Source organism: Anabrus simplex, chromosome 4, assembly GCF_040414725.1.
Source record: "Anabrus simplex isolate iqAnaSimp1 chromosome 4, ASM4041472v1, whole genome shotgun sequence".
NCBI lineage: Eukaryota > Metazoa > Arthropoda > Insecta > Orthoptera > Tettigoniidae > Anabrus > Anabrus simplex.
Window position 1 is genome coordinate 221,704,759 of NC_090268.1, and position 13,805 is coordinate 221,718,563.

General features: G+C 41.7%; 1 protein-coding gene across 1 annotated transcript in view; it reads right to left on the reverse strand.

Annotated features, from left to right (window-relative positions):
- The window catches only part of LOC136871787 (golgin subfamily A member 2), an 88,254-nt gene that overhangs the window by 52,664 nt on the left and 21,785 nt on the right, over positions 1 to 13,805 (reverse strand). The window contains exons 4-6 of the mRNA XM_067145372.2: positions 10,109 to 10,304; positions 1,173 to 1,480; positions 663 to 857 (exon numbers count right to left, since the gene is read on the reverse strand). Of these exons, the coding sequence (XP_067001473.2) occupies positions 663 to 857; positions 1,173 to 1,480; positions 10,109 to 10,304 (699 nt within the window). The remainder of the gene's footprint in view (positions 1 to 662; positions 858 to 1,172; positions 1,481 to 10,108; positions 10,305 to 13,805) is intronic.

The window sequence follows — 13,805 nt, forward strand, 5'->3', positions numbered from 1 at the left end:
AGTGAGAAACTGATCCTAATTTGGTTCCTTCTAAAAAGAGGTTTGAGTTTGTTCTTTCCCTGTTGATGGTATTTCTACTTCAAACGTATATATGCATCATTAATCCACTCTCACACGTAAATTGAAAGATGAGATCAGCAGTATTGTTGTCATCGGCTAGTGTAAGTTCAAGTGCTTCCTGCGAGCCGAGGTTCCAGAGAGAAGAACATGCTCAGTTGGGAAGTGGACCACGGTGAAATCGGTTCACATCTTCCCTCTTTAGGAGGTAAGAGGCGTAGATCTTCCACGATCTGCACAAAACTAGGGCTTCTCTCTGCAAAAATTGGAAACAAGACCATCAACCATAGTTGTCTTCTTAACTGTTTTCAGCTTTTTAGAAGTTCGGATAGTTGGCCATTCCGATTCCCAGAACACCAAGATAGTTCAGCATCACTGAGAACAAATATCTCCAGCAGTTACGTTCATAGTATCGGTGGGAGAAGTTCCGCTTCTTTCGCAGCTTGATCCACATGTTCATTGCTGGATAAGTCATAGTCGTCATCCTGCACAGTTTCCAGCCTATTTAGCTCAAAGAATCAGTACAGCTTGTGTCTCAGCGCCAACTGCAAGATCTTTGTGTGGATATGAGAATAACTGCCTGGGATATAGAAATAAGGACTTACCTTTTCAGCCATGTTCTTAAGCTGAGTGTCAAACTGCTGCAAGTAGTCCTGATACTGTTGAGTAGCGTGCTCTCTGTCTACTCCCATGGACTTCACGGTCTGCTGCAGCTCTGACACCTGCCACTCCAAGGCCATTTTCTGCTGGTGCATCGCCTCCAGGAGATGATCCACATCTGGCCTGTCCGAAGTGGTCAGCTGCAACGACATGAACATTAGTGTCTTATTTCACCCGAGAGGTGATGTCCCTGTTGATGGCAAACCACACAATATCTCTCAGTAATATTTTAGTTTTATGGCCCCTATTAATCCACAACAATAGAAGTTTAATAACATGCAACCTCTGGGAGTAGTATTTTAGTTTTAAGGATCCCCAAAGAATAGTGGTTTAATAACATGCTACTTCTGTGAGTAGTATTTTTAGGAGAGAATTGCAAAATGTCAACATTAAGAATCATGAACTGGGGCATGAATAAACAAAGGTGACATTCAATTACCTTTCAGTTGTCTCACCTGCTGTACTTTTAACTGCAGCAAGTCAATCTGAGACTGCTTCTCCTGCATCTCCTGCTGTAAGACAGCACGTTCATTGCTGACAGAGTTCAGTTTCTGCCTCACTTCGGATGCGTCTTCTTCCACTTCCTCTAGCTGTCTCTTCAACGTACCATTCTCCAGCCTGAGAGTGTCTATTTCCTTAGCCTGTTCAGCAATACTGTTCTCCAACATCTCCCTCGTATTACTCATGGCAGCTAGTTCCTTCTCCAGCTCCATCACTTTGTGTCGAGACACCTTCAGGCGGCCTTGGAGCTCCTCCACCTCGGCTGCAAGAGGGAAGTTTGGTACACTATATGATCCTGAGAGCAGAGATACTACAAGGTTGGCTCACTAAGCTCAATAAAACAGGAGAGGGAGAGGGAGAAGAACCACAGGAGGAGATTCACCAGAGTGCTGAAAACCTATTCAGAACGTGACAACATGTTTGAGAGCTGCAAGATGTCACTTTAACCATCTTAATAATACAATTCTAGGCAAGGCTTAAGCCTCTATTTCTGGTGAAACTAAGAGTTTGAGTAAAAAACTGAAAAATATTTAGCTAGAATTCCTTCCGTTGGCAGATTCCAATTGGGTAGTGTGGACTGTTATTGATTCCTAAGAATGCTTGGTGAGGATGGAGCTGCCTTGGTCTTAGTAATGTAACTCCTCTGTAATCTAAGACAATGTTGCACCATTTCATGGTCATGGAGAGTATGACAGTTGTCCACCCACCTCTTGTCTGAGTTTCAGCTGCTACCTGCTGTACTCAAAGCAAGACACTGCATAATTCTGGATTTCTGTTCAGAAAGGATATTTCTACAAAGGCTGTGAAAGTTCTCCTTCCCTTTTCTATATCCTATTTATGTGAAGCAAAATTTTCTGCACAAACACAAAGCCATGATCAGTAAGGTTAGCCATGATTAGCCAGTTTACCATCAGGGTAGGAGAGGTGGTGGTATACAATTGCTAATCACTAGACTGTGTTCCAAAAACCTGGATTCAATTCCAAACTTTTCCGAAGTATTTATACAGAGGAAGGCCGTATGACTCTGTCGATGGTGATTTGTCCATTGGATAGGGATGTTAAGCCTAGAGCAGACATTTTAGTGTTATTCAGCAGGAATAGGCTGTGTCTCCTCAGCCTGCCTCCCCCCTCACCACCATCATCATCATCATCTGACACACAGATACACAGAACGTAAAAGGGTGTCCTGTACAAGGTGTGACGAACATGCCCTCAGACTCTCCTGGCACTAAAAACCATTCACTAAAGAAATAAATAAATGCATGAACACAATGAAGTGGTGACAGCTGATGATAATGAGGGTGACCTGGCCACAAATAAAGGGCACGAAGATCAAGTACATGGTGTTATTAATGAAAGTAGCCATATATAAACAAAATATAAATTATTATGTAACTGTAATTGTTTTCTTTCATGAAATTGTATTTCTATCCATATCCAAGAAAATTCATTTTTAAATGTTGCTTTTATTCTAGAATATAATATAAGAATCATATGAGTGTGCCGTAGGATTTTAAATTACACCTTTAGTGTCCTGCTAGCTGAAAAAATGGATTAAGGTAATTAGTAGAGAGTGTTGACATTTAAAATTGTTCACTGTGTCACTCCGCACTCTGGAGGAGTGTAAGTTAAAGAAACCTCGGCACTAAGAAGCGACTGTGGGGGTTGAATATTTTACCATAAAATCAACGACAGTGATGAATATTGATAGTTCTAACATGGATGGACCACAGTGCAATATAGTAGTCTGGCAGTAGACACGTCAGGAAGAGGCTCTGGACACTATCGGTACCACAGGGTGAGAAACCTATATCAGACTGGATAGGGCAGGAGGAGGAGTAAAGTTACATAAAGCACTTTATACTAAAATTGAGATTTTGACATCACAAACTGAATTTCATGATGTACAAATCTTGCATATACATACATACATTATCATTATAGACTGTTATGACTTTCAGCGTTCAGTCTGCAAGCCTCTGTGAATTTACTAAACGTCGCCGCAATCCTCGATTTGCAACTAGTGTTGTGGCCTCATTTAGTTCTATACCTCTTATCTTTAAATCGTTAGAAACTGAGTCTAACCATTGTCGTCTTGGTCTACCTCTACTTCTCTTACCCTCCATAACAGAGCCCATTATTCTCCTAGGTAACCTATCCTCCTCCATTCGCCTCACATGACCCCACCACCGAAGCTGGTTTGTGCGCACAGCTTCATCCATTGAGTTCATTCCTAAATTAGCCTTTATATCCTCATTCCAAGTACCCTCCTGCCATTGTTCCCACCTGTTTGTACCAGCAATCATTCTTGCTACTTTCATGTCTGTTACTTCTAACTTATAAGATATCCTCAGTCCACCCAGCTTTCACTCCCATAAAGGAAAGTTGGTCTGAAAACAGACCGATGTAAAGATAGTTTCATCTGGAAGCTAACTTCCTTCTTACAGAATACTGTTGATCACAACTGCAAGCTCACTGCATTAGCTTTACGACACTTTGATTCAATCTCACTTACTATATTACCATCCTGGGAGAACACACAACCTAAATACTTGAAATTATCGACCTGTTATAGCTTTGTATCACCAACCTGACATTTAATTCTGTTGAATTTCTTACCTACTGACATCAATTTAGTCTTCGAGAGGCTAATTTTCATACCATACTCATTGCACCTATTTTCAAGTTCCAAGATATTAGACTGGAGGCTTTGGGCACAATCTGCCATTAAGACCAAGTCGTCAGCATAGGCCAGACTACTTACTACATTTCCACCTAACTGAATCCCTCCCTGCCATTTTATACCTTTCAGCAGATGATCCATGTAAACTACGAACAGGAAAGATGAAAGATTACAGCCTTGTTTAACCCCTGTAAGTACCCTGAACCCTGAACCAAGAACTCATTCAATCAATCAATCAATCAATCAATCAATCAATCAATCAATCAATCAATCAATCAATCAATCAATCAATCAATCAAGGATCTGCATTTAAGGCTTTCAGCAGGGTAGCAGATTCCGTATCAATTGTTTACCTAGTCTTAAACGATTTCAAAGTAGTAGGAAATTTACTAAATACCATCATTGGTAACCCTAACTCCTCTTCCTATAAATGAATCATCATCACCATCATCATTTTCATTTCCCCTTGTCCAGCTCCTGCCAGGTGTTGATGGTATATCGTCACTCATTATCAGGATATTCTTACGATGGGGTTGCCACTCCCAAAGGCATTTCAGAGCTACTGCCAGCAATTATTTAGACCGCCCCTTACATGGGGAACAGATGCCCTTGCAGCCACCCCTAACAAGGTAAACAAACGCTGCTGATAAATAGTGTACTCATACTATTCCCTGAGTACTGGACTGCCTCTTCTGCAATCTCCACAGATCCAAAAGTCCATCTTCTCTGCTGTAGATTCTGTTGAAGTCTTCACTCATAACCCTGAGCTGGGACCCTTACCAGATGGTACACACCAGGTCAGTGTGCTCTGGGACTCACACAGGTGGGGGCGCCATTCCCTGGACAGGGCTGCCTCTGAAGAGGGTCCCTAACTGCTACCTAATCCTATAAATGAATATTTGCCCTAATTTGTCCTCTTGAATTCCAACTTTATCTTCATATTATGATTCTTCATACTTTTAAGAACTCCATTCAAAGCTTATGCATCTACTAATATTCCATGCCATCCCTACACTGACAGCTCGGAACATACCACTTACAATACCAATATAAATGGTCCGTTATTGGACATTATAAATTTTCCAGCTAACTCATTCCCGGTTGCCAGCGCTTCGCCCCCGTGTGCTAGGGTGGGCTCATCAGTTGGTACCCAGCACACCTACCAATACGCTGGCCAGTGCACACCGTGGAGGCCACTGCGTAGGCTAACTGGAGCCACCGGCAGTGCCAATGCACTAAGAGCCTTTGTCTCATTATCAAAAATTGATGCCTGCTTGGCCATCAGATGATATAGATGTTGATTCCCATAGGGAATCTGAAATATTTGTCCTGAATGAGCAAATTTACAATACCAATATAAATGGTCCGTTATTGGACATTATAAATTTTCCAGCTAACTCATTCAAGGTTGCCAGCGCTTCGCCCCCGTGTGCTAGGGTGGGCTCATCAGTTGGTACCCAGCACACCTACCAATACGCTGGCCAGTGCACACCGTGGAGGCCACTGCGTAGGCTAACTGGAGCCACCGGCAGTGCCAATGCACTAAGAGCCTTTGTCTCATTATCAAAAATTGATGCCTGCTTGGCCATCAGATGATATAGATGTTGATTCCCATAGGGAATCTGAAATATTTGTCCTGAATGAGCAAATTTACAATACCAATATAAATGGTCCGTTATTGGACATTATAAATTTTCCAGCTAACTCATTCCCGGTTGCCAGCGCTTCGCCCCCGTGTGCTAGGGTGGGCTCATCAGTTGGTACCCAGCACACCTACCAATACGCTGGCCAGTGCACACCGTGGAGGCCACTGCGTAGGCTAACTGGAGCCACCGGCAGTGCCAATGCACTAAGAGCCTTTGTCTCATTATCAAAAATTGATGCCTGCTTGGCCATCAGATGATATAGATGTTGATTCCCATAGGGAATCTGAAATATTTGTCCTGAATGAGCAAATTTACAATACCAATATAAATGGTCCGTTATTGGACATTATAAATTTTCCAGCTAACTCATTCCCGGTTGCCAGCGCTTCGCCCCCGTGTGCTAGGGTGGGCTCATCAGTTGGTACCCAGCACACCTACCAATACGCTGGCCAGTGCACACCGTGGAGGCCACTGCGTAGGCTAACTGGAGCCACCGGCAGTGCCAATGCACTAAGAGCCTTTGTCTCATTATCAAAAATTGATGCCTGCTTGGCCATCAGATGATATAGATGTTGATTCCCATAGGGAATCTGAAATATTTGTCCTGAATGAGCAAATTTACAATACCAATATAAATGGTCCGTTATTGGACATTATAAATTTTCCAGCTAACTCATTCCCGGTTGCCAGCGCTTCGCCCACGTGTGCTAGGGTGGGCTCATCAGTTGGTACCCAGCACACCTACCAATACGCTGGCCAGTGCAAACCGTGGAGGCCACTGCGTAGGCTAACTGGAGCCACCGGCAGTGCCAATGCACTAAGAGCCTTTGTCTCATTATCAAAAATTGATGCCTGCTTGGCCATCAGATGATATAGATGTTGATTCCCACGGTGTGCACTGGCCAGCGTATTGGTAGGTGTGCTGGGTACCAACTGATGAGCCCACCCTAGCACACGGGGGCGAAGCGCTGGCAACCGGGAATGAGTTAGCTGGAAAATTTATAATGTCCAATAACGGACCATTTATATTGGTATTGTAAATTTGCTCATTCAGGACAAATATTTCAGATTCCCTATGGGAATCAACATCTATATCATCTGATGGCCAAGCAGGCATCAATTTTTGATAATGAGACAAAGGCTCTTAGTGCATTGGCACTGCCGGTGGCTCCAGTTAGCCTACGCAGTGGCCTCCACGGTGTGCACTGGCCAGCGTATTGGTAGGTGTGCTGGGTACCAACTGATGAGCCCACCCTAGCACACGTGGGCGAAGCGCTGGCAACCGGGAATGAGTTAGCTGGAAAATTTATAATGTCCAATAACGGACCATTTATATTGGTATTGTAAATTTGCTCATTCAGGACAAATATTTCAGATTCCCTATGGGAATCAACATCTATATCACATACCACTTAGTCGAGCAGCTCGCCTCCTTACTCAGAACTCTTCCCAACCCAAAGTTTGAAATATTTTCCTAAAAGTACTCTTTTGTTGGAAATCACACAGAACAAACTGTGCTGCTTTTTTCTGATCTTATCCAGTTCTCAAATAAAGTAATCCAGGTGAGGATCCTATACACTAGACCCATACTCTAATTGAGGGTCTTACCAGTGACTTATACACCCTCACCTTGACTTCTTCTCCTTCCTGATATGTTTCTGCTTATGCAGGTCATTCACTGACTCCTTACTACAACCCCAAAATACCCTCATAACTATATAAAGAGATCAGTAAACTTTATTTACAACCTCGTCAATGATGTGAACTCATGATGTACTTTCACCCCATCAACACAGTAATTAAAACCAATAGGACTTCTTTTAGTCAAATTTACAACCTGATTTTTCCACCCCATTTATTATCATCACACCATTGTCTGCTGTTCGTCTCTGTCGAGGTCATCTTGCAGTTGCTTGCAATCCCTTAACTAATTGATTAGTGTATACAGTATAACATCATCCGTCAACAGCCTTTCCTGTGATTGCAGTTCTTTACTCATATCACTTTTATAAATAAAAAAGAATCAAGGTCCAATAATACAGCCTCGTGGAAGCCTCCTCTTAATCATTACAGAATTAAATAATGCTTCACCTACTCTAATTCTCTGAGGTCTATTTTCTAGAAATTTAGTCACCCGATCACACGTTTGTCTAGGCCAATGGCCCTCATATTTGTAAGCAGTGTCTCCTATGATTTACCCTATCGAAAGCCTTGGATAGGTCAATAGCTATACAGTCCTTTTGACCTGCAGAATCTGAAATATCTGCTATATGTTGCCGGAATCCTACAGGTTGAGCCTCATTGGAATAACCTTTCCGAAACTCAAACTGTCTTCTATAATAATGTTATTTGCTTTACGTCTCACAACTACTCTTTTACGGTGCCGGAATTTAGTCCCGCAGGAGTTCTTTTACGTGCCAGTAAATCTACCGACACGCGACTGACGTATTTGAGTACCTTCAAATACCACCAGACTGAACCAGGATCAAACCTGCCAAGTTGGGGTCAGAAGGCCAGCACCTCAACCATCTGAGCCACTCAGCCTGGCAACTGTCTTCTATCAAACCCATTAGTAATTCCATAAAAGTGTCTAATTTCATCAGAAAGAATGGTTTTCCAGAGCTTACATACAACATATCACACTGACTGGCTTTTAATTATCCACTTTATGCTTTTTTTTTTTTTTTTTTTTTTACAAGTTGCTTTACGTCACACCGATACAGATAGGTCTTATGGTGACAATGGGACAAGGAGGGGCTAGGAGTGGGAAGAAAGTGGCCATGGCCTTAATTAAGGTACAGCCCCAGCATTTGTCTGGTGTGAAATGGGAAACCACGGAAAACCATCTTCAGAGCTGCCGACAGTGGAGCTTGAACCCACTATCTCCCAAATAGTGGATACAGGCCTCACTTAAGCGACTGCAACTATTGAGCTCGGTCACTTTATGTTTATCACGCTTTCCTTTGTACACTGGAGCTTCTATAGCACTAGGTATGGCTCCTTCGTAACGGATCATTCTGCCAAGTTTCATTACAATCTATCTTGTCCAACCCAACCAGATCCCTCGTAAAATGCTCCAACCTCAGGGTCAAGTGGCCCACATCAACCGAGTACACCTTAGCTGCTTGGGATAGGTAATATGCTCAATGGTGAACATGTTCACATAGTTTTTATGTAATGGGAAATCTATCAAACCCATAGTCTGGTACAGTGTCGTCCTCACTTTTCTCACCTTAACCTGCACACCTCAAACCCACCAACGACAAGCAGAAGTCCTCACCTCACGATCCATAATCTTCCTAAAAGCCCCACAGTCTCATTGAGATGCTGACCTAACTTAAAAAAAGAAATTATATTCGTTATGAACTACACCTATCCCCAACCCCTTTGGCTATTTACCCTATGAACACAGCCTCTGTATGACCTGTCATCCTGCCCCATACAAAGTAGTCACAACTGCACTTCACCCAACATCATCTTGCAACTTTCTACTATCACTGTAATACCTGCATCTTCCTGCCCCATTCATACCATCAAACCACATTTGATGATTGCTCAATTGGTCAGATAACAGTTCCTTTCCCCGGTCTCACCTCCCAACCTCCCTTTATAATTCTCATTCTAAACTTCTCTGATGAAATCTGGACCCATGCGGCATTTACAGTTGTAAGGCAGTAGTGTTAGGCTAACTCACCTGCCTTCTGTTTGGCCATCTGCTGGCTCGAGATGAGTGCTACCTGGAGCTCTGTTTTCTCCCCCTCCAGGATGCCCACCTTACCAAAATATTTATGCTGGTAATGTTAAGCTAACTCGCCTGCCTACCATTTGGTCACCTGTTGGCTCGAGCCAAGCAATGGCTGTAATTGTAATTTCTCCCCCCCCCCCCCCCCAACCAGGATGCCCATCTTACCAAAGTATTTATTTTGGTAATGTTAAGCCAACTTGCCTGTCTTCCGTTTGGTCACCTGTTGGCTTGAGCCAAGCAATGACTGTAGTTGTGCTTTCTTCCACCCCACCCCCCACCATGATGCCCACCTTAGCAAAGTATTTATGTTGGTAATGTTAAGCCAACTCGCATGTCTTCTGTTTGGCCATCTGCTGACTCAAGCTGAGAACTGGCTTTCTTGCCCTTCCTCAACCAGGATGCCCATCTTTTGCTATTTGTTTTATGTCGCACCGATACAGACAGGTCTTATGGCGATGATGGGACAAGAAAGGCCTAGGAATAGGAAGGAAGCGGCCGTGGCCTTAATTAAGGTACAGCCCCAGCATTTGCCTGGGGTGAAAAAGGAAAACCACAGAAAACCATCTTCAGGGCTGCCGACAGTGGGGTTCGAACCCACTATCTCCCGGATGCGAGCTCATAGCTGCGTGCTCCTAACCGGTCAATATGCCCATCTTACCAAAGTAATTATGTTGGTAATGTTAAGCCAACTCACTTGCCTTCTGTTTAGCCATCTGCTGGCTCGAGGTGAGCATTGGCTAAAGTTCTGCTTTCTCCCCACGAACAGAATGCCCATCTTACCAAAGTATTTATGTTGGTAATGTTAAGCCAACTCACCTGCCTTCTGTTTGGCCATCTGCTGGCTTGAGGCAAGGGCTGCCTGGAGCTCTGTTTTCTCCCCCACCAGGATGCCCACTGTTTGAATGTGAAGCTGGAGTTGCTCCTGCACTGGATGAAGTTCTTTAGCCAACCGTGTCTCTGATTCGGCCTGTAGCTGGCTCAAGTCCACTTGTAGTTGGGATGTGTGGGATTGCTGAAACACACTTTCCCGTAAATTCATACGCAAAGGTAAGGCTAGGGATCCAGCCATTGGCTGAAATTTTTAAATATGGCATCACTACCAGAATTCAATGCAACTGCAACCAACTGCTGTAAAATAAAAGTACTAACGCACTTGAAAAAACACCTACAATTGCCAGGCAGGTTCTTTGCTATGCACCCCTCACAATTTCGACTAACGGAGTGTCACAATAGCTCAGTGACTCCAACCGAAACCATGCAAAAAACATGTGAATTTTGGATAACTCCCTCTTGTACTTCTAGCCATTGTCACGCAAGACCATTGCTATACTAATCTGTACAAGGGTGTGTCCTGCCATGAGCCAATAGAAGTGAAGACCAGCCAATGCTGCTGAATGGAGACTGCAGGCCAAGGCTCGCCCAGTTCTGATGGGAGGAGTTTCCGTTAAGCCAGGATTGAAGCGTACTAGCTCTGTGCTTCGGTTCTAACTGTGCACCAAGGTGGGTGCTGTTGCAAACCAGGCTGAAATAGCCAGTGCTCCCTGCTGTCATACGCTGAGCGATGCACTGTGGTACACCAGCAACAGCGCAGTCACAGCCTTCTCTCTCTGATGGAACTAACACTTCTTATTTCATTTCCAGGTTCTTACTCGACATGCTCTAAGACATGTCTCATCAATTAACTAAGCCACTAACAGAGTCTGAAGTCTATACCCATATCTCTCAAAATGCTCACGACATTCTCATGAAAGCTCGTTTTCGCATTGAAATTTCAAATAAACATTGCAGTAAGCCATAAAAATTTGTAAAAGAATAACAATTCTTTTAAAAAGTGCGAAACAATCCATATTTTGTCTATTTCTAATGGAATTTTTTTCGTTCAGAATGAAGCCATACTTTTCAGTTTCGACTTACTTAAATGTAAGTAAAACTTTTCAGCCAGTCAGACACAATGCAATTACAGTATAAATTATAACACTATAAACACATCTGTAAAAATATAAACTATTATACAAAGAATGACATGTTTTGTTCTACAAGAACATCCTCAAATTCTATCAAATCACTTAAAACATGCTTATATATGTACAGTATTGTTTACGTTGTGTAAACTTGTCAATGATAGAGTTTAGTGATAATATGAACCAGTAATGACAAAAAATAAATTTACAAGTATTAATATAATGAAAAACTTCTGTACTCATCTAGACTGCCAATGCTAACTCCGTTGTCACCAAACACTATTTCATGACTGTACAGAAGATGTTCTTGTAGAACGAAACATGTCATTGTTTGTATAATAGTGTGTATTTTTACAGATATGTTTATAGTGTTATAATTTATACATACTGTAATTGCAGTGTGTTTGACAGATTGAAAAGTTTTTGTTACATTTAATGTAATTTTGTACAATGTGTTATTTCATGTGAAACAAGACCCAAAACGTAAATGGCACATCAAAATAATGACTGCCAGCTTTAAAATTACACTTCATTTATTAGTATAATTAGCATTCAAACTTGAAATGAGGTGGACTATGACAATATATGAAACCATCAGGAAAATTGTGGATCTAGCCAATCAAAGAAGACCTTTATGCCTGTGATCATTCGCAAAGTAAGAGTATAAATAAACAGAGAGGAATTTTGCTCCAACTGTTAAATGATCTGTAGATAGTGATTATATGCAAGTACATTTAACATTACTGGTCTTTTCTTGTCGCACCCAAAACATTTTCAAAAATAGCCCTCAGTTATAAAATGTAAGTAGTTATTACTGTCAAGGGACTTTCTCCTCAATAAAAAGAAGTGCTGGTCTCTTTGAACAGCAAAAGAAAAGAGATTTTACCTTTTTAGTATCCATTTTTAAAAGTACTGAACAACTTGGTCAAGCTCAGAACCATGAGCATTCTATAATTTCCTTATTTCTGGTAAAGATACAAATCAGAAATTTTGTGAATACCACCGTGAGGTCAAAAGTGCAAAATTAAAATAAAACTATAGGTTTGTCATCATTGCCATCAAGCCTCACACATCAGCAGGCTACATCATCGAGCTAACTATCCGGTTCGAGACAAATTAAGTGACCTTGAAGAAAGGCAAATATGTGAAACCACAGTTCTTTACTACGAAGATATATACAGCATTTCCCTACTTTTACGTTCCCATATTCAATGTCTTCCCATTGTTTACAACATTTTTTGTTTGTCCTCTCAGATTTCACAATGTGCATTTGCAACATTTTATGCTTCCTGACATTTACGGCATGTTAGGCTGTTCGAGAGGGAAAAAAATTGAAGTAAAATGGAGTCGCAACCACCCTATAATGCTTTGAGTAACCATGGCGTGATGACCAATTCAACCAATCACGGTTTGTTCTCATGGAATTTATATTATTAAGGTAAGAGCGCACAAACGTGCATAAAATTAGTATACACTGATCAAATAGATACAACATACATTATTCTTTGCTGTATTCCTTTAGAGTATTGTGTCTCTGTGTACAAATTGTAAAATGATAACGCTCACACACTTTGTTGCATAGAATTTATGCATCTAGATATTCTGTGATGCTTAACCCGTGCAAGTTCATTCTTTGAAAAGCTACATTGGTCCATAGACGTGAAGTTATCAAGTGATTCAGCTTTGTCTTGCCCGAGTTTGTTATTTTTTGGTTACAAATACTGTTTTACACTTGCTTTTGTTGTTAAAGTTATTGTTGCTGATTTATCGCATTTACCATACATACATACATACATACCTGAATGCTCCACCTATATTTTTTCCAGAATTTTGTGTAGAAAAACTTGGTTGCACCCACTATTTGAAATATGGTTGGTGCCTGTACCACTTTGCCTCAAACAATGGATCCTGTTATACTATAGCGTTGGGCCGATGACCTTCGATGTTACGCCCCTTAAAACAACAAGCATCATCATACTATAGCGTTGTCCGGCTTTCGTCTTTGCAACATCAGTGGCATGTTAGAGGTGAAATGTGAACCGTGTATTAAGTATGGCTACAAGTTCTCATAACTGCTCATTCAAGGCTAAAGACACCTGGTGGGGAAAAAAACTGCGACTTCAAAAAAATCAAACGGTAATTCTCAGCACTTCACACAACATGTTTCTACAAAGATAAAACCGTTAGGCACACTCATTACAACATATGGGCGAAAAAGCCAATTACAAACAACAGGGGAAGGTGTGCAATTCACATGACAATTCCGACAAGCAGGTTGCATATCCAACAAATCTCTAAAAGAGTTTACTGAAAACAGCTATGGCAAATCCGTCCATCCGTTCTGCTGGACCGATTTGCTTCATTTCTGTTTTATTCTCTCCGGAATTACGTGCCGGTAAATCATGAGACATTGATAGGTCTCCAAGTTCAGCAAACTTTGAGTAATCATAAAATCAAATCATTAAATGACAACTGCAATACAGTAATTGCAGATGAAGGCTTATGCAAGGCTAATCCGCAATACATTCTGTACTTAGTAGGTTGCCAAGCGA